General features: G+C 54.1%; 9 protein-coding genes across 9 annotated transcripts; 3 read left to right on the forward strand and 6 right to left on the reverse strand.

The window, feature by feature from the left end:
* The first annotated feature begins 209 nt into the window (after positions 1–209).
* On the forward strand, positions 210–4,758 carry PHACADRAFT_213717 (uncharacterized protein). Its single transcript, XM_007401073.1, has 18 exons — positions 210–734; positions 798–1,127; positions 1,190–1,258; positions 1,321–1,412; positions 1,477–1,608; positions 1,663–1,716; positions 1,766–1,848; positions 1,907–1,941; positions 1,992–2,089; positions 2,140–2,310; positions 2,350–2,519; positions 2,575–2,632; positions 2,690–2,949; positions 3,003–3,534; positions 3,587–3,620; positions 3,670–3,813; positions 3,868–4,115; positions 4,171–4,758. The coding sequence occupies exons 1-18, from the start codon at positions 419–421 to the stop codon at positions 4,600–4,602; spliced, it is 3,258 nt and encodes a 1,085-aa protein (XP_007401135.1). The 5' UTR covers positions 210–418; the 3' UTR covers positions 4,603–4,758.
* Positions 4,759–4,952: 194 nt separating this feature from the next.
* PHACADRAFT_130363 (uncharacterized protein) lies at positions 4,953–6,799 on the reverse strand (the record flags this gene model as incomplete). Its single annotated transcript, XM_007401074.1, has 6 exons — positions 4,953–5,180; positions 5,242–5,582; positions 5,633–6,440; positions 6,489–6,533; positions 6,588–6,691; positions 6,742–6,799. The coding sequence occupies 5 exons, from the start codon at positions 6,797–6,799 to the stop codon at positions 5,248–5,250; spliced, it is 1,350 nt and encodes a 449-aa protein (XP_007401136.1). The 3' UTR covers positions 4,953–5,180; positions 5,242–5,247.
* Positions 6,800–7,069: 270 nt separating this feature from the next.
* PHACADRAFT_166518 (uncharacterized protein) lies at positions 7,070–8,925 on the forward strand (the record flags this gene model as incomplete). The annotated part of the gene is made up of 8 exons (XM_007401075.1): positions 7,070–7,300; positions 7,357–7,470; positions 7,533–7,666; positions 7,720–7,867; positions 7,922–8,181; positions 8,231–8,558; positions 8,599–8,865; positions 8,902–8,925. 8 exons carry the CDS (start codon positions 7,070–7,072, stop codon positions 8,923–8,925), a joined length of 1,506 nt encoding a protein of 501 aa, XP_007401137.1.
* Positions 8,926–9,246: 321 nt separating this feature from the next.
* On the reverse strand, positions 9,247–10,841 carry PHACADRAFT_213720 (uncharacterized protein). The gene is made up of 4 exons (XM_007401076.1): positions 10,525–10,841; positions 10,098–10,472; positions 9,527–10,023; positions 9,247–9,467 (listed from the first exon to the last, which is right to left on the reverse strand). The coding sequence occupies exons 1-4, from the start codon at positions 10,643–10,645 to the stop codon at positions 9,363–9,365; spliced, it is 1,098 nt and encodes a 365-aa protein (XP_007401138.1). The 5' UTR covers positions 10,646–10,841; the 3' UTR covers positions 9,247–9,362.
* An 836-nt stretch (positions 10,842–11,677) lies between these two features.
* On the reverse strand, positions 11,678–13,055 carry PHACADRAFT_178573 (uncharacterized protein; the record flags this gene model as incomplete). Its single annotated transcript, XM_007401077.1, has 2 exons — positions 11,723–13,055; positions 11,678–11,686 (listed from the first exon to the last, which is right to left on the reverse strand). The coding sequence occupies exons 1-2, from the start codon at positions 12,275–12,277 to the stop codon at positions 11,678–11,680; spliced, it is 564 nt and encodes a 187-aa protein (XP_007401139.1). The 5' UTR covers positions 12,278–13,055.
* Positions 13,056–13,119: 64 nt separating this feature from the next.
* PHACADRAFT_264395 (uncharacterized protein) lies at positions 13,120–14,541 on the reverse strand. The gene is made up of 4 exons (XM_007401078.1): positions 14,295–14,541; positions 13,869–14,240; positions 13,313–13,812; positions 13,120–13,255 (listed from the first exon to the last, which is right to left on the reverse strand). The coding sequence occupies exons 1-4, from the start codon at positions 14,413–14,415 to the stop codon at positions 13,190–13,192; spliced, it is 1,059 nt and encodes a 352-aa protein (XP_007401140.1). The 5' UTR covers positions 14,416–14,541; the 3' UTR covers positions 13,120–13,189.
* Positions 14,542–15,364: 823 nt separating this feature from the next.
* PHACADRAFT_264397 (uncharacterized protein) lies at positions 15,365–17,183 on the reverse strand. The gene is made up of 8 exons (XM_007401079.1): positions 17,142–17,183; positions 16,304–17,089; positions 15,976–16,255; positions 15,837–15,898; positions 15,686–15,782; positions 15,601–15,627; positions 15,491–15,540; positions 15,365–15,439 (listed from the first exon to the last, which is right to left on the reverse strand). The coding sequence occupies exons 2-7, from the start codon at positions 17,056–17,058 to the stop codon at positions 15,502–15,504; spliced, it is 1,260 nt and encodes a 419-aa protein (XP_007401141.1). The 5' UTR covers positions 17,059–17,089; positions 17,142–17,183; the 3' UTR covers positions 15,365–15,439; positions 15,491–15,501.
* A 1,044-nt stretch (positions 17,184–18,227) lies between these two features.
* On the forward strand, positions 18,228–18,591 carry PHACADRAFT_264400 (uncharacterized protein). Its single transcript, XM_007401080.1, has one exon. It carries the CDS (start codon positions 18,244–18,246, stop codon positions 18,499–18,501), a length of 258 nt encoding a protein of 85 aa, XP_007401142.1. The 5' UTR covers positions 18,228–18,243; the 3' UTR covers positions 18,502–18,591.
* A 268-nt stretch (positions 18,592–18,859) lies between these two features.
* On the reverse strand, positions 18,860–19,248 carry PHACADRAFT_69946 (uncharacterized protein; the record flags this gene model as incomplete). Its single annotated transcript, XM_007401081.1, has 2 exons — positions 18,860–19,090; positions 19,141–19,248. Coding segments are annotated over 2 exons (339 nt in total), but the record flags the coding sequence as incomplete, so codon positions are not given.
* Between the last annotated feature and the right edge of the window lie 1,084 nt (positions 19,249–20,332).

The following is a 20,332-nucleotide window of genomic DNA, read 5'->3' on the forward strand; positions in this document are numbered from 1 at the left end:
TAGTCGGACCGTCGCAGGGCCACTACGAAGTTATCGGAGCGCGAGACGACTGCGGCTTCCGTCAGCGTCTCGCGGCGGTCTCGATGCCAATTCAACAAATCTCGGGCCCTTAGACATTACCATCCGCCTGAGTAACCAAGCAATCTGGTGCCTCTCGGAGCTCCTTGTACCCGTCTGGGTATTTGCACACAGAATCAGCCATGGTGACCCGATCCATCCGTGGATAATAGTGTCATCACGGCCTAATTTGATCATGCGTCTCGTTTCTCAGTCCATCGCCAGCAGGTCCACAGCACGCCTTAATACGTTCAAATCTTCGGGACGGACCCTAACGGCTTTTTGATCTCCTCGCAAACACCACTTCGTCACTCCCTACAAATCTTGTGCGACCTGCAAAGCCTGCGCTCTGCAGAGAGTTATGAGCCCCGACCGTCGCGACACCCTCCGTCTCCCGGGCCTCCCACGAACGCAGGCCTTGACTTCAACGACCTTCACGTCCCCACCGCTCGACGGTTCACTGACTGTGCCTGAGTTATATGACTGGCATTACGCAAACTCGCCTCGCCATCCTTTGTTTGTTTATTCCGACCATGACGGGGCCACTACGACCATCTACTGGCCCGACGCCTGCATGGCCGTCCACAGAGCTGGTCGCATTGCTATCTCGATAGCTCAGGAGCATCCACCAAGATCAAACAAGGGGCGGCCTATATTTGCCATTCTAGCAGGCAATGGTACGACATGGTTCATGGCTCGCGTGTTTATCTTACCCCAGCTAACCTTTTGCATTAATCCAGAATCTGTTACTTATTACACTCTAATGACTGGCATATGTCGCGCAGGCTTCGTCGCGTTCCCCATATCGCCACGTAATTCGCCCGAAGCCATCGCACATCTGCTAGCGGAGACCGGCGTCTCTCACATTTTCATCTCCGCGGAAGATGCGCTACAGAGACTCTGGGACGCCTCTACGGACGTCCTTGCGCGCACGGGCGGCGCTCCTCCGCTGAGGCACGATGTACCCGCGTTCCAGGAGCTGTACCCTGCCGAGCCAGATGTTCACTTCAAGCTACTGCCCGCGCCAGACGTGCGCTGGGACGATGTCACGATCATCCTCCACTCCTCAGGTATGCGCAAGACTTTGCCGCCTACGCGCGCCAGGGTTGCCGACCGGATCTTTTCCTTCTAGGGTCAACCGCGTTTCCGAAGCCAATACCCTGGACGCACGAGCGGTACCTGCTGGGCTGCCTCGCCCCTTGTACGTCCTCCCGCCCCACCGCACTTGCTTGCGCCGTACACTTCGCTGAACGCTCTCTGCAGGGTTCGGCGAGCGCGACCTGACGGGGCAGCGTCTCGCGTTCCACTCGACCCCGATGTTCCACGGACTGGGCACGATGCAGATCGGCTGGACGGTAAGCGCCCGGATGTGGCTCCCCGTGTTGAGCCATATGCTTACTCCGTGTTTTTTTTGGACAGGCGTTCAGCGGCCTGGTGCTGACCGTGTTCAAGCCACAGGTGCCGCCCGTAGTGCCCACGCCGGAGAGCGTGATGCGCGGCGCGATCGCGACCAAGAGCGACTTCATTTATTGCGTGCCGAGCTTCATCGAGGTACGTGGCCCGTGTAGACGCATACTCATCACAGGCTTATCGGTTGTGAACCAGGAGTGGGCAACAAACCCGGCCCATGTCCGGCATCTGCAGAGCGTTCAGGGAATTGTGAGTTTTCACCGGCAGTCCCATAGCCAAATTGTTTACTCAGATACAGATTTATGGTGGCGGTCCGCTTTCGCAGAGCGTGGGTGACGAGCTCGTGGGCCAGGGTGTTTCGATTTTCCCAATGTACGGAATGTACGTGGTGCCTTCTTCTCGTGCGCGGCGTGGTGCTAATGCTTACAGATGGTGACAGCTCGGAGACCGGTATTAACAACATCTCTCTGCCTAGTCAGTCGTGGTTGTGTCCACTGTTGAGCGTTACTAACGTTTAGACGCAGAGTCTGCCGAGAAAGACTGGCAGTATTTCGCCATTGCACGCAACATAAAGGCTCACTTTGAGCCAGACGGTGACGGACACTACGAGTTCATTGCTGTGGTGAGTACAATCTATATCGTACCCCGCCTTCGACTGACCGGCAGGCCCAGTCTTCGACATTTCAGAAACCTTGTGTTGAGAATACAGAGGTCGACGGCGTACCTGCCTACGCCACAAGCGACCTGCTTATTCCTCATCCTACAAAACCTGGTTTCTGGAGGATATATGGCCGGAAAGACGATCAAATCATGCACAGTACTGGCGAGAAGGCTAGTATCGTTGTTTATGGCTCGTAGAAGACGCTGACTATGACAGTACAGACAAATCCGGGCCCTCTCGAAAAAATCCTCTGCACGGACCCACGTGTGCAAGCAGCCGTCATGTTCGGTCGAGGTAAATTCAACGCTGGTGTGCTGATAGACCCACGGCCGCCGCACAAGTTCGACCCCGCTGATCAGGACAAGCTAGCTGACTTCCGCAATTTAATATGGTGGGCCAATGCCTCCAGTTTTTTCTGATAGCTGGTTGACCATGGGGCGTGGTAGGTCTACCGTAGAAGCAGCAAACCATATCGCGCCGCAGCATTCGCGGATATTCAAGGAGGTCTGTGCCACTCTGTACACAAAACCAGCTTTTGCTTATTCAGCCTAATCATTAAAGATGATTGTCGTTTCGTCGCCTGGCAAGCCGTTTACATACACGGCAAAGAACACTGCGCGTCGCCAGGCCATCCTCAAGGACTATGAGCCGGAAGTTGAGGCCCTGTACCAAGCTATTGAGGAGACTACTCAGGCGGAGTTGCCGCCGCCGGAGTCGTGGGACTTGGACAGCACGATTGAGTTTGTGCGGACAGTAGTGAACAGGGTTTTGAACGTGCCCGTCGGCGATGCAGACGACATCTTCCGGAAAGGATGTGACAGGTGTGCTAGCTGCTCTGATTGTAGATTTGCTTGCTCACAGTGTGTACTATTAGCTTGCAAGCAACCTGGATCCGCAACTCGCTACTGCATGCGCTTCGCGCGTCCACGAACGTTAGCACTAGACATATCTCCAACAATTTGGTGTACGAGAATCCGACAGTGTCCGCTTTGGCTTCCGTCATGCTGCAGCTGGCACACTCCAACTCTGCGCTTTCAGAGTCCACGAATAACACGAGCAGCAAGGTCGCGGAGATGCTGAGCCTCGTCGAGAAGTACTCGTCCGCTCTCCCAGTGCATATACCGGACAAAAATCCCATGAAGGCGCGCGTGGGCGATGTTGTGCTGCTCACTGGTACAACCGGCTTTTTTGGAGCTGCGTTGCTCATGCAACTCGTGGTGTCGCCGGATGTAGAGTTGGTCTATGCGGTCAACCGCAAAGGCGGCGAACCTATAGCTGAGCGTCAAAAGGCTACTTATAAAGAGAGCGACTTAGACGTCGCCATTCTCAACTCGCCCAAGATTGTGCTCTTGGAGTGCGACATGCATGAAGATCGACTTGGTCTTTCTGACGATACTTATGAAGAGGTGTGTTTGTGACCTGCGGGCGCTTCGCACAGTCTGACGAGTATTGCGGTAGATCCGTACCTCAGTCACACATATAATCCATAATGGTACGTACTTCCCTCTGGCTGCCTCGTCGTCGCTTATTTTCCTTCCCAGCATGGACGGTCAATTTCAATTTGGCCTTGTCATTCTTTGAACCTAACATCAAAACGTTGCGCAACCTTATGGATCTTGCCCTTTCATCACCGATGGAGGCGCCACCGAAACTAATTTTTGAGAGTACTGTCGGTGTCCTTGCCCGTGAGTAACCGCATGACCATATGCGAGTCGTGGCTAAATCCCTTGGAGGCTTAGATCGCTCTGCCGATATCCGAGAGACAGCCATCGAGCCGCAGCCTGTCGTGGGCGCGGGCTACCCAGAGTCGAAGTGGGTCGCAGAAAGGTTGTGCGCCATTGCTGCGGAGCACACGGCCCTGCGACCGGTCTGTATCCGCGTGGGCCAGCTCTGCGGATTGGCGACAGGCGCATGGAACCCGTCTGAATGGCTCCCTTCGCTTATTCGGTCGAGTGTCTTTCTTAAGTGCTTGCCCGCATTGGACATTGTGCGTCCATGCTTCCACTCTTTTCTGTTCCGCGAACTAAACCGGCGCCCATCAGGAGATCTCGATGCTCCCCACTGACGACGCCGCCCGCGCGCTGCTCGAGATGCGTAACGCCGAGGTGCCGTTCCTGCACCTCGTCCATCCGCGGGCGGCAGCCTGGCACACGCTTATGGCACCCGTCGCCGAGTCATACGGCCTCCAGTCCGTACCCTTTACGCAGTGGGTCGCGCTCCTCGAGCAGAGCAGGCGCGCGTTCGACACGAACAGCGCGGTCGAGGAGCTGATGCGCCGGAACCCCGCGCTCAAGCTCCTACAATTCTTCACGCGGATGCAGGAAACGGACTACACTGTGCGTGCAGTGGGAGTGCGTGGACTCGACACCGCGCGGGCACAGCGCGCGTCGCCGACGCTCCGTGCTATGACGCCCCTCACGGGCGACCACACGCGCCGCTGGCTCGCGTACTGGCGGCGCCACGGATACTTGTGATCCCCTTTTTTTGCTCTGCTTCTAGCTACTATCTCCGCCCATTCATTTTCGCTATGCTCACAGCGCTCGTATTACCGCCTGCTGTTCCTTGATATGTACGCACCTCGATGTACAAACTACGATACCCACTCAATCACAGCTCGGCTATTCCCCGATACATTTGCATCGCCGCTATGGACGACGCTGTTAAGGGAACGTTCGTGGGTCCATGTTGGACCAACAGGGACTCAGCGAAGGCCCAGCGACCTCGCTTATTGGTCGAGCACACCATCGGGGAGGTATCGCGATGCCCGAGGATGCTCGCAGACGCGCCCATCATCTCACGATGTATGTAAAGAAGAGGTAACCAGGGGAATTATATTGCATGCGAAGATAATCTACAGGGGCATACTACACATGAATCCGAGTCCGACGCATTCCACAGAGAAGAGTATAAGGCGGAAGGAAGAATACAAACATACTTGCGCCGAAAAACACAATGGTGTCCAGGCACAGCTGGAGGGCGACCCTATGCTCTCTCAGGTTCCTCGTGGTGATGGCGGTGTGGCCAACGGAAGAGCTTACCCAGAGCGCTCAACCTGCACAGAGGAACTTGGGTATCAGCGACGCAACAAAATTCCCCGGAAGACAATACTTAACGGTTGCTCACCATCCGTGTGACCGTCTGTGCTTGTGATGTTCGTCCCGGCTGTCGCGGTGTCGAGACGAGTGGTGCGAGTGCGAGCTGCGCGCCGGCTCAATGTAGGCGTTCGTGTACCCATTGCCAGCGCTGCTCGCGTAACCGCTGGGATAGCCGCCGGCGTTCGTGCCGTACTTGTCATGATGTGAGTGCTGGCTGCTCGTGCTCCGTCTGGGAGCGTCACGGTCATAGTAATTTATGGGGTCTGCATAAGCAGGCTCCGCACGTTCGCGCTCGGAGTGATGCCGGCCGCTTGAGCTGCGTCGCATACTATCGTCACCTCCGTCGCGTACACGAGAGGCTGGAGCGTACGTTAGTACGAGAACACCGGGAAAAAAGCTGCATGCCCACCATGATGATGGCTCGAGTACGACGAGTGTCTGGACACTGGAGGTGCGTGCGTGTACTGCCTGGAAGGCTCGCGTGTGGGCATCGAATAGCTTGGTGCTTGCGGCTGATGGTTAGCATAGTTAACGGGTATATGCTGTGACGATGTGTAGCTGTGTGTCGAAGTATTCGGGTAAGTGCTGTAGTTGACGGCAGGCGGCGGTGGCGACGGAGGAGATACGGATGGTGGCTGCTGCGACGGCGGTAGGTGCCTGTCGCTCTGCGGAGGTTGCTCGATGCCATTGATGGTATATCGCTCGCCCTCTGGCGACGAGTGCGTGACGTGCTCGTTGCCTAGTGCGTCCCGTCGCTTGGTGATAGTTTCAGTGCGTCCGTTCATCATACGCGTCATCTTGCTTTGCGAGACCCACTGCCCATTGGAGCCGACGTTGCCCATGCCGCCTCCCACCACCTCGGTCAGTGGATGTCCGGGACAAAACCCAGGGCCGCCGAACATCAACAATGGGCCACCAAAGAAGCCATCGTGATGCGGACAGAGCGGCGGTGGACTAAACATAGGCTCGAACGGCGAGCGCGGCATCGAGAAGTCGTTGAGAAAGGGATCATTAGCGAACGCGCGATGGACGTCGCCGAAGAGAGTATTAAAGAGTTCGAAGGGGTCACTGAAGGCGAAGCCATGCATGGGATGGCCGTGCCCGGAGAAGGGATCGCGGGCGAAGCCGCTGAATGGCTCGCGCGTGTGCGATGGGCCTGCAGTGGGTCTGTCGTCTGCGACGGTCGGTGGTGGCCAGACACCGTGTTGGTCGTAGCGCTGTAAATATGTCAGATCGGGGTAGTTATACTCTGCCGTATGACTTGCCTTGCGGTGCTCCGCATTCGTCAAGACTTCATAGGCATTGTTGACCTAGCAGAATATGACATCAGTCCTAATTGGGTGAGGATGCAAAGCGCAACTTACGAGCCGGAACTGTTCGTTGGCTTTCTGCTTTTCTTCCTCGGATACGCCTTGTGGGAGACGGTCTGGATGGGTTGCGAGGGCTTTCTTCTTGTACGCCTTCCGGACTGCAGCAAGTCAGTATTTTGGAACGCAGAGCGCAGTAGACTGGGCTCACTCTCTTCTGGCGTCGCAGTTTTGTTGACACTGAGAATCTCGTAAAGATTGGAGGCCATGGCGAAAGAGGAGGAGGAGGAGGAGGAGGAGGAGATGGGCAGAGGCGGTGGGTATCCTTGGAAGACTAATATAAGTCGAAAGAGTCGAATCTCACGGAAGGCATGGAACGAGTGCAGCAGCCTCGACCTGTGCGGGGCGAGCTCGATCTCGATCTCCCATCAATTGATCCTCCAATGAGCGCCAGCGCCGATTTCCTGATTTCTTTTGCTAAATATTTCGCCAAACTCTTTCTCACTACCCACCTACCTCTGTCCCCGAACTCTGCAGCGATGCAGCTGCAGGAGCTTGTACTGTGTGCGACAACGCCATCGCTGTCCAACCCAGGTCCAGGGTCCATCGCGCTTCACGACATCCAGACCGGAGCGACGCTTGCTTCATTTAAGCAGACCTCTGCGGGACCACACTGCACTGCGGTAGCGCACACGCGCGATGGACAGGGCGGCTTCATGCTGGCTGCACAGCCAGACAAGTCGATAATGAACGTGTACAACTTCCAAAAGGCGCGTACCTCTTCTTCATAGTGCATACATTCCCATTTACATCCTATTACTCTCAGGACCAGCTCGCACTAAAAATTGTACTGCCAGAGAAGCTTTCATGCATCGCTGTGGACCCAAGAGGAGAGTTTTGCGCTGCTGGAACTTCTCAGGGTCGTCTTTATATCTGGGAGGCATGTACGAATCGGCTCTTGTTCAGATAATGCGAAAATAACTTAAAGGCTTTCGGCAGTAGATAGCGTCGGGCATAATGTACAACGCCTGGGACGCTCATTACCGTCAAGTCGGCGTCTTACGCTTTACCCAGGATAGCGCAGCACTGCTCTCAGGAAGCGAAGACTCGGCTGTGAACGTCTGGTCCGTCTCGAGGCCAGTCCATTGCCTAAGTATATCATGCCACAGTTACTCATTGCTCTCCGCAGATTGCTCGATGACTCTACGCAAAACGAACTTCCTGCTCCCTATACCACACTCTCCGACCACACGCTCCCCATTACTGACGTCGTGGTGGGAGCTGGTGCATTTCCGAGGTGCCGAGTCCTTACAGCATCTGTGGACCACTCCGTAAAGGTGCGCACCAAATCCTGTCCAGTGTACGTTTATCATAATTTTTTTTTGCCCCAGGTGTGGGATCTCGAATCGAAATCCCTGCTGACGACCTTCCATTTCCCGCGGCCGGTATCCACGCTCGCATGGGACTCCACCGAACGTCTATTCTTTTCTGCATCGCCGGACGGCTTCATTCACCAAGTAAATCTGTTCAGACAACGTGACGACAAGCTCAGCAGAACAATGGAAGCAGTCGGTGGCGCTGGCTCCACGGACGTGATACGGATAACGGACGAAGACCAGCAAGCAGCGAGGAAAAGGCTCATCGCCGTCGAGTAGGTCTCACTACAGCCTCTTTCTCTTCACTGTCTAACATCCGCACAGTCAACCCGTGATGAGTATGACCATCTCCCTCACGTCCTCCCTCCTGCTCGTCGGCACCGCAAGCGGGCTTGTCCACTCATACGATATCGCCTCACATCAGCTCCTCCGCACGATCTCAACCCACAAGGGCCTTTCAATAGCGCACCTGCAGACCATGCTCAAGCCGCCCGACCTCGTGGGGCACGTCAGCCTCAGCCTCAGCGCGGGCAACCCTGCAGACTCGCGGGACACGATACCCGTGAGGACTGTCGCGCCGTTCCAACGTATGCGCGATCCGAAGATGAGGGAGGCGCACGAGGTCGCAGTCATGCTCCCGCCGTCACTGACAGTAAGTGCACCATCCATTCACTCGCTGCTCTCCTGCTCAGTGGGTCCTGCAGAAGCCCGTCCCGGCGTTCTTCGATTACCCGGTGGACGAGCTCCTCCGCGATCACGCGTCCTTCGTCCCAACTTCCGGGGTGCAGCCGTCTGGCGTGTCGCTGCAGACGCGGGTCTCGGAGCTCGAATCTGAGGTTGTGCGTCTGCGCGAGCAGCTCGGGCGGGCGAAGAGCATCAACGATACCATGTGGGAGACGGTCGTGCAGCGGGTCGTCGCGGAGAGCCGGGAGAAGGCACAAGAGGGCGAGGAAATGGATGTTGATGGAGACAGTCCTGCGAGTGTGACGGGAAAGAGACAGAAGAGGGCGCGTGTATAGTTTGCTCGGTCGTGCGGGACCTGTGTATCTGATAGTTCGTGCGAATGCGAAGCTCACTCAGACGTGCGCTCAGCAGGAGATGACGTGCTCTGTGCTTAGGAAGTACTTCTCCTACGCTAGCGGATGCTCTAGAAAGGCGGCCAGGACGAATGAAGAGGAAGTTAAAACGAGTATGGCTACAATATGAAGGCTTCTTGGAGGTACCAGAGACATAATTCTCAGCAAGAAGTTGCGAAGGCTTATCCGTTTCTCTGGCGTCTCACGATGAACGTGAACGATTAATCTGGAATGCTCTGAAGTCGGCCCCGCGGCACATCTTTTATCGGTAGAGGTTCTGCTCGCGTCCGCGCCTGTGAAAGTGCGGCACGCTAAGCTACAATCCAATGATAGGTAGTCTTTCATATTATACAAGTACATTTCACACTCTTTCAAGATTTCTACATCCCGCTCCTGGCCAAGCCGGTGGTCGTGGTCGCAGACGAGGAATTGCTACAAATCTCCGCAAAAAGACGAACCATCCTTTCCGGCTCATCCCAGTGAACCTATCCAAAATCCAAAATGAACTTAGTGACGATAGCTCTGCTGGTCGGAATGGACTCACAAAATGATTCGCATCCCTCACCCGCAGGAGAGAAGCCCGTCTCTTCCTCTTACCCGGCTCGACTTCCTCGCTAGCTAGGTTGTCGAACACTTTCACTCCCCAGATTGTGAGCCACACAGATTGGTCGCACCAGAGCACGAGGAGGTCGACGTCAGGCAGGACCGCGTCTGCGTCCAAGAACGCGCGTCGAGCGTGCCTCTGGCGGATTCGCGCGTCCGTGCCCGAGATCGCCACAGAGCGGGTGGCGACTGTACGATCGATGGTGCGCTCGAGGTCCTCTGGGGCCAGCGTGCGAAGCGTCGGTGTGCGCGGGAGGGCGATGTTGTACTTAAGCAGTGCTTCGGGCGTAATAGCGACCCCGTCTGGTATCGCCGTGTGGTAGGCGGACGCCCAGTCGAGGAACGCGTCCGCCTTCTTTTCAGGAGGTATTGAAGGGTCAACGAGGGGGAAGGCAAAGCCTGCGTCCAGCATGAAGCCATATGCCCTACTTGGCGGATCTGTGGGAGAGATTCTAGGTGCTCAGCCAGACTAGTACTCACATTTGATGAAGATGAAGAAAAGTCATGCGCACCGTAGAGGATGATCTTGCGTAGGTAAGGAGTCAGCGTTGCTGCTAGGTCGTCTCCTAATGTCTGTGGATCTCCTAGAATAGACAAGGCCGCGATGCCGCCCGAAGACCATGTCACCAATACCACCCCACCCTCTTTTTTGGCACCCTCCCCTGCTATGGCAGGGGTGCGCAATACTTGGCAGACGTATGCGAGGAAGAGGGCAACCTCTCGCCCCCATTTACGCACCACCGATGCTTGAACGTCGATATCGGAGCTCACGATATCTGCCAGTTCTTCTGTGGTGTATGGCGAAGACCCGCGATAGTCTCTACAATTCATGGTAATCATGCGCAAGCCGTGCTTAGGGGCGTATGGCAACATCCGTTGAAAAGTAGCTGCCCACGATGTACATCAGAGCCCGTTCGTTGAACCTGATTACGAACATACCTGAGTTGATCAGTGTACCATGCACGAAAACAACGGTGGTGTATCTTGGATAGCCATCTGGCGCGCCAGAGTCCTCATAGTAGATGGAGGTTCCCTTGTCGTCGATCTGTGCGAAAGGCATTTTGATTAGGAACGGGAGGGCCTGCTTCTCAGCATCTACTAATAAAGCATCCCGGGCGTCAAAACCTTGAGACAAAAGTCCTGATTCTAAACTGTCCTCGCAAACGTCACCTTGAGACGTGTTCCGATGAGGATGGCTCGATGTCTATGCGGGAGCTTGCATCCCTCAAAGTAGGGTTAGTCGCCCCAGATAAGATAAGGAGTGAGCGTCTGCCTCTGGGAAACTAGGCTAGTGAGTTAGCTCTAAGAGGTGCAGTCGAACAGGCCCTTCTCACATGTCCGACCTATACCTACTGACATACTCGAGCCCAAAAAGTGCGTCTGCGAGGGCAGGAATCACGAGAGCGCTGCACGCCCAGCCAATTGCAACTGAAGGCTTGCAGCGGGCGGTGCGTCCTTCTCATTTCTCCTTTGATTTGACTTCTCGATTTTCTCTGCCCGTGCGTACGTAGCACGGGTCGCCCTCTCGTCATCTGCTTATCAAAGCCCAGCCACATCATTGAACTTGGTACGAGCGCAAGATTTTGTCACGAGCGCAGCCGGCCAGGAAGCTCATGGGAAGGGTACGTAACGGGTATGAGAACGAACTATGAATCTACTTCAGGCCGCCCTCAGGCTGCCAGTGCGTGAAGTGGAGTGTGTTTACTCACTCCCGGCTTCGTTAACCTTTGGTTTGTGGCCAGCGGACTAGTAGAACGAGTCTACAGTGCCACACGGAACATTAATGCGCACTTCCGCACAGAGGTTTCGGCCCAAGGCGGACTCAGACGCCACCAGCCGTCGACGTTACAACATCTGCTATCATGACTTGGCTAAATGCGGCTACAATTGTTGCTGGCGTCATCTCGCGACTTACCGTCCAAGCCAGAGCGCTACATGATGAACAAATACATTGGGAACTCCCTTGACATTCCAATAATTTGCCCGTGATAGTCATTTGCCAGTGCCTACTCGGGCTACAGACGATTGTAGCAATACTCCCCAAAAATGCGGATCATCCGCTCTGGGTCATCATATTGAAGCTACGCAAAGGTCAGCAAATCTTATGATAAAACTCCACTGGGCAGAGGGGACTCACGAAGTGGCTTGCGTTTTTCAACCCCTGGAAAGTGACCTTTCGCTTCTTCTTACCCGGATCGGCCGCCACTTCAATAAAGTCTTGAACCACTTTGGTTCCCCACATACCCGACCACGTACCCTCCTCGCAGAAGAGGAATACGATGTCGACATTGGGCAAGACCGCATCTGCGTCAAAATATGTGCAGCGCGCATGCCTACGGCGGATCGCCTCGTTTGTCGTCATAATCAAACCGCCGGAACGAACATTGAGTTCAACGGTTAGCTCATACTCTTCCGGAGACAGCGTGCGGAGCGTCGGCGTGCGCGGGGTAGTGGTGAAGTACTTGTGCATCGACTCGACCGTGATGGGGGTCCCGTCTGGCGGCGGGGTGTTATATTCAGACACCCAGTCGACGAATGCATCTGCTTTTCGTTCAGGCGGGACCGTAGGGTCGACGAAAGGCCAAGTGAAACCCAGATCGGGTACTATGCCATAGTATATGTGAGACGGCGGGTCTGCGGGAAATAGCTGAGCATTTGGCCACTTGTCCGTAGGAGCTCTGATGCGCACCATAATATAAGAGCCTGCACATGTAAGGGGCCAGCGTAGCCGTCAAATCGTCCCCCATTGTCCGAGGATCTCCCAGGATGGACGTAACTCTGATGCCGGACACAGACCACGCGACTAGCATTAGCCCACCCTTTTTCTTGTCCCCCTCGCCTGTGATAGCAGGGATGCGCAACGTCTGGCGTATGCGAGAAACTTGGCGATCTCTTGTCCCCATCTGCGCACCGCAAACGCTTGGACCTCAACGTCGGGACTCGTCATGTGTGCCAGCCCTTCTTCGGTGTATGGCATCGATCCACGGTAGTCACGGTTGTTCATGGTGATCATGCGTAGACCGTATTTGAAGGCATACGGCAGCACGCGATCGAAAGTACCTACAGTATATTGCGCGCCAGACGTCGTCCATTGAACTCAGGCATGGGTATACCAGAGTTTATCAGCAGGCCGTGCGTGATAACGATAGTAGGGTAAGTCGAGGAGCCATCCGGGGCACCAGTGTCCTCGTACTAGTAGATAGTGGTTCCCTTGTCGATCTGCGCGAAAGGCATAGTTGGTAGGCTATGTGGGAGGCCCGTTACGTTCCTCTATGTTCTTTAATTCTACACGAAACTGAGCGAGCCACCTACCGTCTAAAGAGACAAAACCGGCGATGGTCGCATTATGAGCGCGAGTCTAAAACCGATATCGAGTGTCTTGCACTGCAATGGCGACGTGGCGGGGTATGGTGTCTGTGAAGATCTTGGGGAATTTCTATCGCACGCGGCCTGCCACTCTATGCTGTAGGTTAAGCTCAACCTTAAGCGTCATTCCCAGAACCGCAGCCACGAAAACGGCAGTCATGGAAAAAAGTCACCTCTTATATCGTACAGTTGTATTTATAACATTTGTGCGCTTGGCCGTGACAGAACCTGTTGCCTATTATAGGGAATTGTAGCAGCTCTCTGCAAACAGGCGGACCATCCTTTCTGGCTCATCCCATTGAACCTGCACAAAGGTCAGCAAACCTTACGACAGAGATTCCACTGAGCAGAGAGAACTCACAAAGTGATTCGCATCCTTCACCCTCAAGAAAGAAACATCTCGCTTCTTCTTACCTGGATCGGCCGCCTTTCCAATCAAGTCTTGAACCACCTTGGCACTCCATATACTCGTCCACATGGTCTGCTCACAGAAGAGGTAGAGAAGGTCGGCATTGGGCAGGACTGCATCTGCGTCGAAAAATGTGCCGTGCGCGTGCTTACGATGGATCGCCATGTCTACGGTCAGCATCGAACCGGATGAGCGCGTGCTGGGCTCAAGTTCAACGATACGCTGATAGTCTTCTGGAGATAGCGTGCGGAGCGTCGGCATGCGTTGGAGGGTGGTGTAATGCTCATGCATCGATTCAGCCGTGATGGGGATCCCATCTGGCGGCGAGGTGTAATATGAAGAGACCCAACTGATGAACGCATCTGCCTTCAGTTCAGGTGGGATAGTGGGGTCTGCCATAGGCCAGGTAAAGCCTATGTCAGGATATACGCCAAACACGCCTGGCGGCGAGTCTATGAGAAAAGAGCTGAGCATGCGGCTGCATGTACGCAAGAGCTCCGGTGCGTACCAAAAAGGACGACTTTGCTCAGGTAAGGAGCCAGCGTGGTCGTCAGGTCGCTTCCCATCGTCCGAGGATCTCCTAGGATGGACACAGCTGCAATGCCGCCCATAGACCACGCCACTAGCACCAGCCCGCCCTCCTTGGCTCCATCGCTTGCAACGGCAGGGATGTGCAGTGTCTGGCAGACGTAGGCAAGAAAGAGAGCGAGCTCTCGCCCCCATCTACGCATTGCATACGCTTGGACCTCAACGTCGGGGTTCGTCAGGTGTGCCAGTTCTTCATCCGTGTAAGGCGTAGATCCATGGTAGTCCCGGTTGTTCATGGTAATTATGCGCAGACCGTACTTCGAGGCATACGGCAGCATGCGGTCGAAAATAGCTATATATGCCTGATTTTAGAAACTCCCCCGTTCAACTGGACTACTGAACATGCCCGAGTTGACCATTGCACCATGCGTGAAAACGAGAGTGCCATATTTCGAGTAGCCATGCGGCGCACCAGAGTCTTCGTAGTGGATAGAGGTCCCGTTGTCGTCGATCTGTGCGACAGGCATATTCGGCAAGCCAGTAGGTGGGAGACTTGTACGTTCCTCCCTCCTACATGAAACTGGGTGAGCTAAGGTGGGCCACCTAAAAGTAGGAGACGAAATCAGCAATTGTCTCATCACATAAAACCAGTCTCAGATTTCTTGCACCGCGTAGGCCTGATTTTGTCCGAACGTTTTTGACCCGAATTTGCCCTTCCTGGCCAGGCGTTTTTGGCAAAATTTCAGAGGGTCCAGACAGGCATCTGACTTGGTTGTCGGGGTCCTGCTTTCAGCTGTTCCAAGAACGATAGACACCCCTGGGCAAATTTTCAGAACTCGGAGTTCGAATACTCCGCAGGCGCCAGAGCGAGCGAAGGAGACGCGTCCGCCGCCTTTGGTAACCCGGCCGTCACCGACGCAAGACTCATTTGCTAAGTGGAATCTCTTTGCAGACACGCATGCAGATATTGAAAAGAGAGGTAGGATATATTACAGCGCTTTGTAAGCTAAAAGAGAAGTTTGATTGATAGTGTCCTGTACAAATCATTGAGGTGACTGTAATGAAGGATAACGAACACTGATGGCGCGACGCGCCTGTGCAGTGATTAAATCCCAGTCAGAAGTCGTTCTAGCAGAAAGTATCCAAAATATAGCGCTGGTAACCGGATACACCGTGCTACACCAATCTGCCACACGCGCATGCCACGCTATATAGATTCTAAGCTCGCGTTCTCGTAACATGTAGCATTATGTCACAGCATATAGCACTATATCGTCTTTCTCAAACAGGTCCGTGTGCACGCCTAGCCAAAATATAGTGGTTTCTATCACCTTCTGCCCATGCGAGCCATTGGTTTGTTGGCCCATATAGCACAACATAGCACGTTTTATCATATTTCGAGCATTTTTAATATGATTACATAGCAAAACATAGCATAAGAAACCATGGTCTACCACCTCCGGCGCTCGTCCCAGACTACCCTGTGCCGCGCTGCTGCCAATTTGCGCCATCGTGCCCCATGCTCTACGACAAATCTAAGTCCAATAATACCTGCAATTAGAAGTATATCAGTAAAAGTCATTGATCACACAGCCAACGCACCGGCTGCGCATTTAGTTGACGGTGTCGAGAGGTCCCTTGCCCGCCGCTTTCTGCGAAATAGCATGAATGAGTGACCGTCTACCGTCAGCATTGCCCAGGCTACAACATACCAGTGCCCGCGCCTTCTTATCATAATCCTAATGGCAGTAGAGTAGGTCAGCGCTGGGCAGGCCTACGACGCTGGTGAGTACATACCTTCTTGTCATCCTTGGGCAACCCATCCCAGTACGTCTTGAACTGTACGGCACTTCCGCCAGGATTGGCTTCACACCAGTCGATCCCGCAAAGCGTCCTAGAGCAGCAAGGTCAGAGTCTAGTCGTCCCGGAGAGGAGATGAGGTTCTTACCGAGCGGTGACCGGAGAGTTTTCATCGAACTTTAAGGGTTTCGGGCCCTTGCCCTTCTTGGCCTGTGTGGTGTCGACAGCGGCGGTCGTTTCAAACTGTCGTCAATACACGATGAATTGGATACAAAGAGATCACTCACCATGGAGCCAGAAGTTTGCCCATCACCATTCTCACGACTAGAGCTTGTTTGTATGATCGGAGGTGATAATCTGTCTACATTCTCACCGCCTCCCGCTGTCGCCAACTGCCGGCCGGGTGCATCGTCAGTGCTCTCCTCTTGCAAAGGAGGCTCAGCATCAGGATCTCTTGGCCTGTCTGAAGCTGCTGTGCTGTCCTCTGGTTCTGCTGGGCGCGCCGTCGGTGTAGGTGTAGGTTCCCGGTCAGGCCGAGGACCATTATCACCATCAAAAAGTGTGTGACTAGAGTAGATACATGAGAAGGGTGTCAAACAAAGATAAAGCACTTACAGAGGATTGGCCAGGAGTCTGATTTGACGCGACGACGTCTCTGTCAAGTCTTGCCTGTGCGAAAGTGGCTCCGCCGCCTCATTCACATTTGTCGGTCGCTGCTGGATAACTGTCTCACGGCGCCGCTTGGATCCACTATTCCTGCCGTCATCTGCATGCTTGCGTGTCCTGGAGGTGCGCACGGGCTCATCATCGCTGCTGTCCGAGTTGTCTGAGTCGCCTGCTCCAGGTCTAGTGAACTGCTCATCTGGCAGAGGACGCGGTGCCGGATGCTTCTGTCGGAATCCAGGAAGGGTGTCGATGGCCAGGCGCTCGCTCTTCCAGCCATCCGCACAAAACCGCATGAACTCGAATCGAGACTCCAACTCTCTGCGCAGAGTCGTCCGCTGGTTGAGGGTGGCTTCCTTCTTCCACTTCTTCGGTGGAAGCTCAGCTCGGTGCTCTACAGGTGCATGGGGATTGTAAGCAGTATCAAATGATGTGTACGTCTGCCGACAACAGTCCCGAACTGCATCAATAGCTTCTAAACTGACGCGTTCACCGTTTTTGTCAGTCAGGTAGCCGAAAGCCAGCTCCTTGATCAGTTTAGACTTTTCATCTGCGTCTTCGCCGGGGTTGCTGATGCCGCCCGCATGGCGCTTCGCTTTTTTGTACTGCTTCCACTCGCGCTGGTACCAGAACTTTGCACTGGGATATTTCTCTTGATCGAAAGGAGGCAGTAGAGTAGCTGACGACGAGCCCGTTGGTGTATGCATGGCTTGTGCCGCAATGTCTTGAATGCTGCCTCTGAATGGAACACAGTTGAGCGGCGGACACCGGCAGAGCATAATCAACTTACGTGAACGCCTTGACAGTGTCGGCAAGGCTTGCAATCTGTGTTCTAAAGCTTTGGTGAGCATGCAGCAAATAAAGCAGATGGGGGGAACTCACCGCACGTCTGAGACATGAGTGAATAAAATTTGGTTGGTTTGATGCGTCTGCTGGTAAGCATTGTACAGGCGCACGTAGGGCATGTTTGCTTTGACAAGCATGTCGTGCGTTGCATTTGCAAGGATATTGTCATCGGTTGAGAGAAAGGGGTCTGTAGAGAGCCTGTGAGAGCTAATAGGGGTCATCGCAGGCGAGTACAATGGTCCAACAGATTGAGTACGCGAGCTGCTTCCATTGAGGACTGTGTCCAGAAGCGGTGACGAGAGCATTCCTGGAGGTGGCACAAGCAACATCTCTGGTGGAGAAGGTATTACTTAGATTTTCAGATTACTAAATTTTACGAGAGCTTGCGCACCGCCATTGCTCGGAACCATTGAAGACAGCGGAGCCAGGAGGTCATTCGAAAATGATACATCCATCTTCCTACACAACTATGAGTGGGATGTGCTGATACATGCAACGGAAGGTGGTGGTCGTGAGCCAAACCAGAGACGACGCGCCGATCTTGTGACCGCGTCGAAACACGTGTACCGTCGGCGACTCGGTGTTGTCAATCTCAAGCCTAGCTCGCTCTTCTCTTGTCTACTTTCAGCTCCAACATCCAGGGCATGGCCACTCCCTCCAACACACGGAGCATGCCTGAGGCTGTTACTGTATGCGAGCCCAACAAGCGCAGACCCATCCTTGTGCGATTGCGAATTCCATACAAGGGCCCTCTTATCAATCCGTTGGTAGTTGTTTTACCACGCGTCGAGCGCAACACAGTCAGAAAATGCTTCACATTGAAAACTTCTAATGTACTTACCAGCACATTATGGCCACAGGATTTTCTTCTTAGCTTGCGCCCAGAGGACTGTGATTCCTCGTCACGGTCGACTACAACCCCTCCAGCTGATGAGATCAATGCCACCAACTGTCTTGCCACACCTCTGCGTCCAACCTCCGAAGGCCATCTACCAGGTGATAAGTGAATTCATCAGGACACTGTTGACCTGCGGGGTCATGAGGACATGGACGCACCTGTATCAAAGCGTCCACGCAACAGTAAACGATCTGTCAGCCCATCTGTACCTGAGACAGAAGAAGCCGACATCGAGAAGGGTGTGGACCAGCCAGGAAGTGAGACTAGCTCTGTGACGGTGCCCGAATCATGGCTCAACTTGGCTCCTGAGCCTGACATCACAGTATGTTGCTCACCTTGTATGCTCTTCTCCATGATATCCTTTCTGACAGATCTTACAGACACCCATAATGTATGCTCGTATTAGAACATGGAGGAGTGAAGTACGACGAGCGAAAGAGAGAGATGTAGGTGCAGGCCCGAGTGAGAGCAATGATGCAAGCACAACGAGAGTTTGATGGGTTCGCTGGTGCTATACTTCGCATGCCTTGTCCATCAGAACTCCTCGCACAACTTGGAAAGACAGCTGGTATCCTTTAGAGACTACTGTACAGTGTGCTAAAAATGCATGTCTATTATTCTGTGCCTCAGTCATCTGTATCTGCGAGATCACCATCAATGGGAATAATGCCGGCCAGAGACATAACATCCAAACCCATCTTCTCTAAAACAAAATGCCGGCCGCGGCATTGTGCATTGAGTCTGGGATCAGCAATTGTTGGATGTGGTACTATTGCGACAACAGACTGGATAGTGCGTGTGTCAATAACTCGAAGACCATCTGTACCACGATATTGACAGGACCACACAGTGTTGTGTGATTGCTTGAGCAGTTCTTGATCTGGTGGTCCATAGACAGAGGCCATCGCGAAGCCTTGGGGGATCTCAGATGAAGGGGTACGCATCAGAAAGTAGTACTGAATTTCGGCAAACTCAGTCTTGCTGTCGAGATCAAGCTGCTAAGATGAGAACAAGTCGGAGTTCTGGAACATATCTGGAAGCGTACCTTCACCATTCTGGACATGCGTACTTCGTTCATGTCCTTGGATGTTTCGGTCCATGCAGAGCGGGCAGTTTGGCCGTTCGGCAGGCGCAGCCGGGCCCAACGTGCAAGCAAGGGTTCGTCCTGCCAGCTGTCACTAACATCAATGCCCTGAGAACTAGCAAACTCCCGCATGACTTCGGCCTCCGCTGCAGGAAGGGCAGTACTCTCTTTCTCGTGCTTTCAGAGCAATGCATCAGTGTTGTGCTAGTTAATGACTAGTCAATGACTAGTTAAATAGTCACTGACTTTACTGAATGACTTAACTAATGACTGTAACTGGGCGGTTCTCGGGTCCTGATCTCGGAAAATGCCGCCGTCCAATCGGAGTGCGCGGATATCTGCCTGAGTGCGAGTGGGACGTCTGAGAGGCAATGTTGCGAAACTTTCGAGGTAGTGACTATTGTATATACAACCTAAGTACAAGCGCAAAGTTCCTCACAGTCCTCTTCCCCTTCTGCGTCCAAATCAAACAACCCATGAACCTCCATCTCTTCTTCTAGCCCGCGCAACCCCAGCTTGTCCATAGTGTCAGTCCAATACGTGTTCCTAAAATCGAATAAATCATCAAGGCGGCGATGTAATGGCCGCCCATGACACTGAGACATGACAGCGGAGAGATGTTCTGCCTGAATCTCAGATTCTGCGGCCCGCGCCATTGCAAGGGCGATATCCTGCATGGACGGCGCATTGGGTGCGCGCTCATTGGGCTGCGTCTCTGATGAAGCTTGCCCTGTTGAGCCAATCGGGCTGGCCTCGGGCTGGCCAGTCATGGGGACTGTGATGGGGCCAGGTGAGCTAGCACCAGGCTGAAATACTAAGCTCGGGCCAGACGCAGAGGCAGCGCCGGAGAACGCAGAACCCACTGCTAACGGCGTGACAGATGCAGCGATCGGTACATTTGCCATGGGCACATGTACAGTTGGGGTAATAGTAGGTGGCGGTGCTGCTGCGCAGTCGATGAAGTGTCGCTCGCGCCGCTGGAGGCGCATTGCCAGAGTGCCGCCAGACTCGTATTCTTGCATAATGTGCAGACTGAGCTCTGTGGAGTTCATGAGATTCGTACTGGTGAGACGTGAGCGGGAGCGGGTTATAATTCGCTTCAACAGGCTGAAGAAGTGTTTGACGGGGGCAACGTTAGGGCAAACAGAGAAAA

This window comes from Phanerochaete carnosa (genome assembly GCF_000300595.1).
Source record: "Phanerochaete carnosa HHB-10118-sp unplaced genomic scaffold PHACAscaffold_12, whole genome shotgun sequence".
Taxonomy (NCBI): Eukaryota; Fungi; Basidiomycota; class Agaricomycetes; order Polyporales; family Phanerochaetaceae; genus Phanerochaete; species Phanerochaete carnosa.

What these genes read in the sequence shown, in the direction of transcription:
- PHACADRAFT_213720 (XM_007401076.1), bottom strand. Translation starts at nt 10,645, where the DNA reads ATGCCTTTCGCACAGATCGACGACAAGGGAACCTCCATCTACTATGAG. An exon ending in TGGTACACTGATCAACTCAG is followed by an intron (nt 10,473 to 10,524) that starts GTATGTTCGTAA and finishes CATCGTGGGCAG; the next exon opens with CTACTTTTCAACGGATGTTG. An exon ending in ACGCAAGATCATCCTCTACG is followed by an intron (nt 10,024 to 10,097) that starts GTGCGCATGACT and finishes TCTCTCCCACAG; the next exon opens with ATCCGCCAAGTAGGGCATAT.
- PHACADRAFT_264395 (XM_007401078.1), bottom strand. Translation starts at nt 14,415, where the DNA reads ATGCCTGTCGCACAGATCGACGACAACGGGACCTCTATCCACTACGAA. An exon ending in GAGCAAAGTCGTCCTTTTTG is followed by an intron (nt 13,813 to 13,868) that starts GTACGCACCGGA and finishes CTTTTCTCATAG; the next exon opens with ACTCGCCGCCAGGCGTGTTT. An exon ending in TGAAGGATGCGAATCACTTT is followed by an intron (nt 13,256 to 13,312) that starts GTGAGTTCTCTC and finishes ACCTTTGTGCAG; the next exon opens with GTTCAATGGGATGAGCCAGA.
- PHACADRAFT_213717 (XM_007401073.1), top strand. Translation starts at nt 419, where the DNA reads ATGAGCCCCGACCGTCGCGACACCCTCCGTCTCCCGGGCCTCCCACGA. An exon ending in TTCCGGAAAGGATGTGACAG is followed by an intron (nt 2,950 to 3,002) that starts GTGTGCTAGCTG and finishes GTGTACTATTAG; the next exon opens with CTTGCAAGCAACCTGGATCC. An exon ending in CTGACGATACTTATGAAGAG is followed by an intron (nt 3,535 to 3,586) that starts GTGTGTTTGTGA and finishes GTATTGCGGTAG; the next exon opens with ATCCGTACCTCAGTCACACA.
- PHACADRAFT_264400 (XM_007401080.1), top strand. Translation starts at nt 18,244, where the DNA reads ATGGACGCACCTGTATCAAAGCGTCCACGCAACAGTAAACGATCTGTC.
- PHACADRAFT_264397 (XM_007401079.1), bottom strand. Translation starts at nt 17,058, where the DNA reads ATGCATACACCAACGGGCTCGTCGTCAGCTACTCTACTGCCTCCTTTC. An exon ending in AACTCTCCGGTCACCGCTCG is followed by an intron (nt 15,783 to 15,836) that starts GTAAGAACCTCA and finishes TTGCTGCTCTAG; the next exon opens with GACGCTTTGCGGGATCGACT. An exon ending in ATAAGAAGGCGCGGGCACTG is followed by an intron (nt 15,541 to 15,600) that starts GTATGTTGTAGC and finishes GCTATTTCGCAG; the next exon opens with AAAGCGGCGGGCAAGGGACC.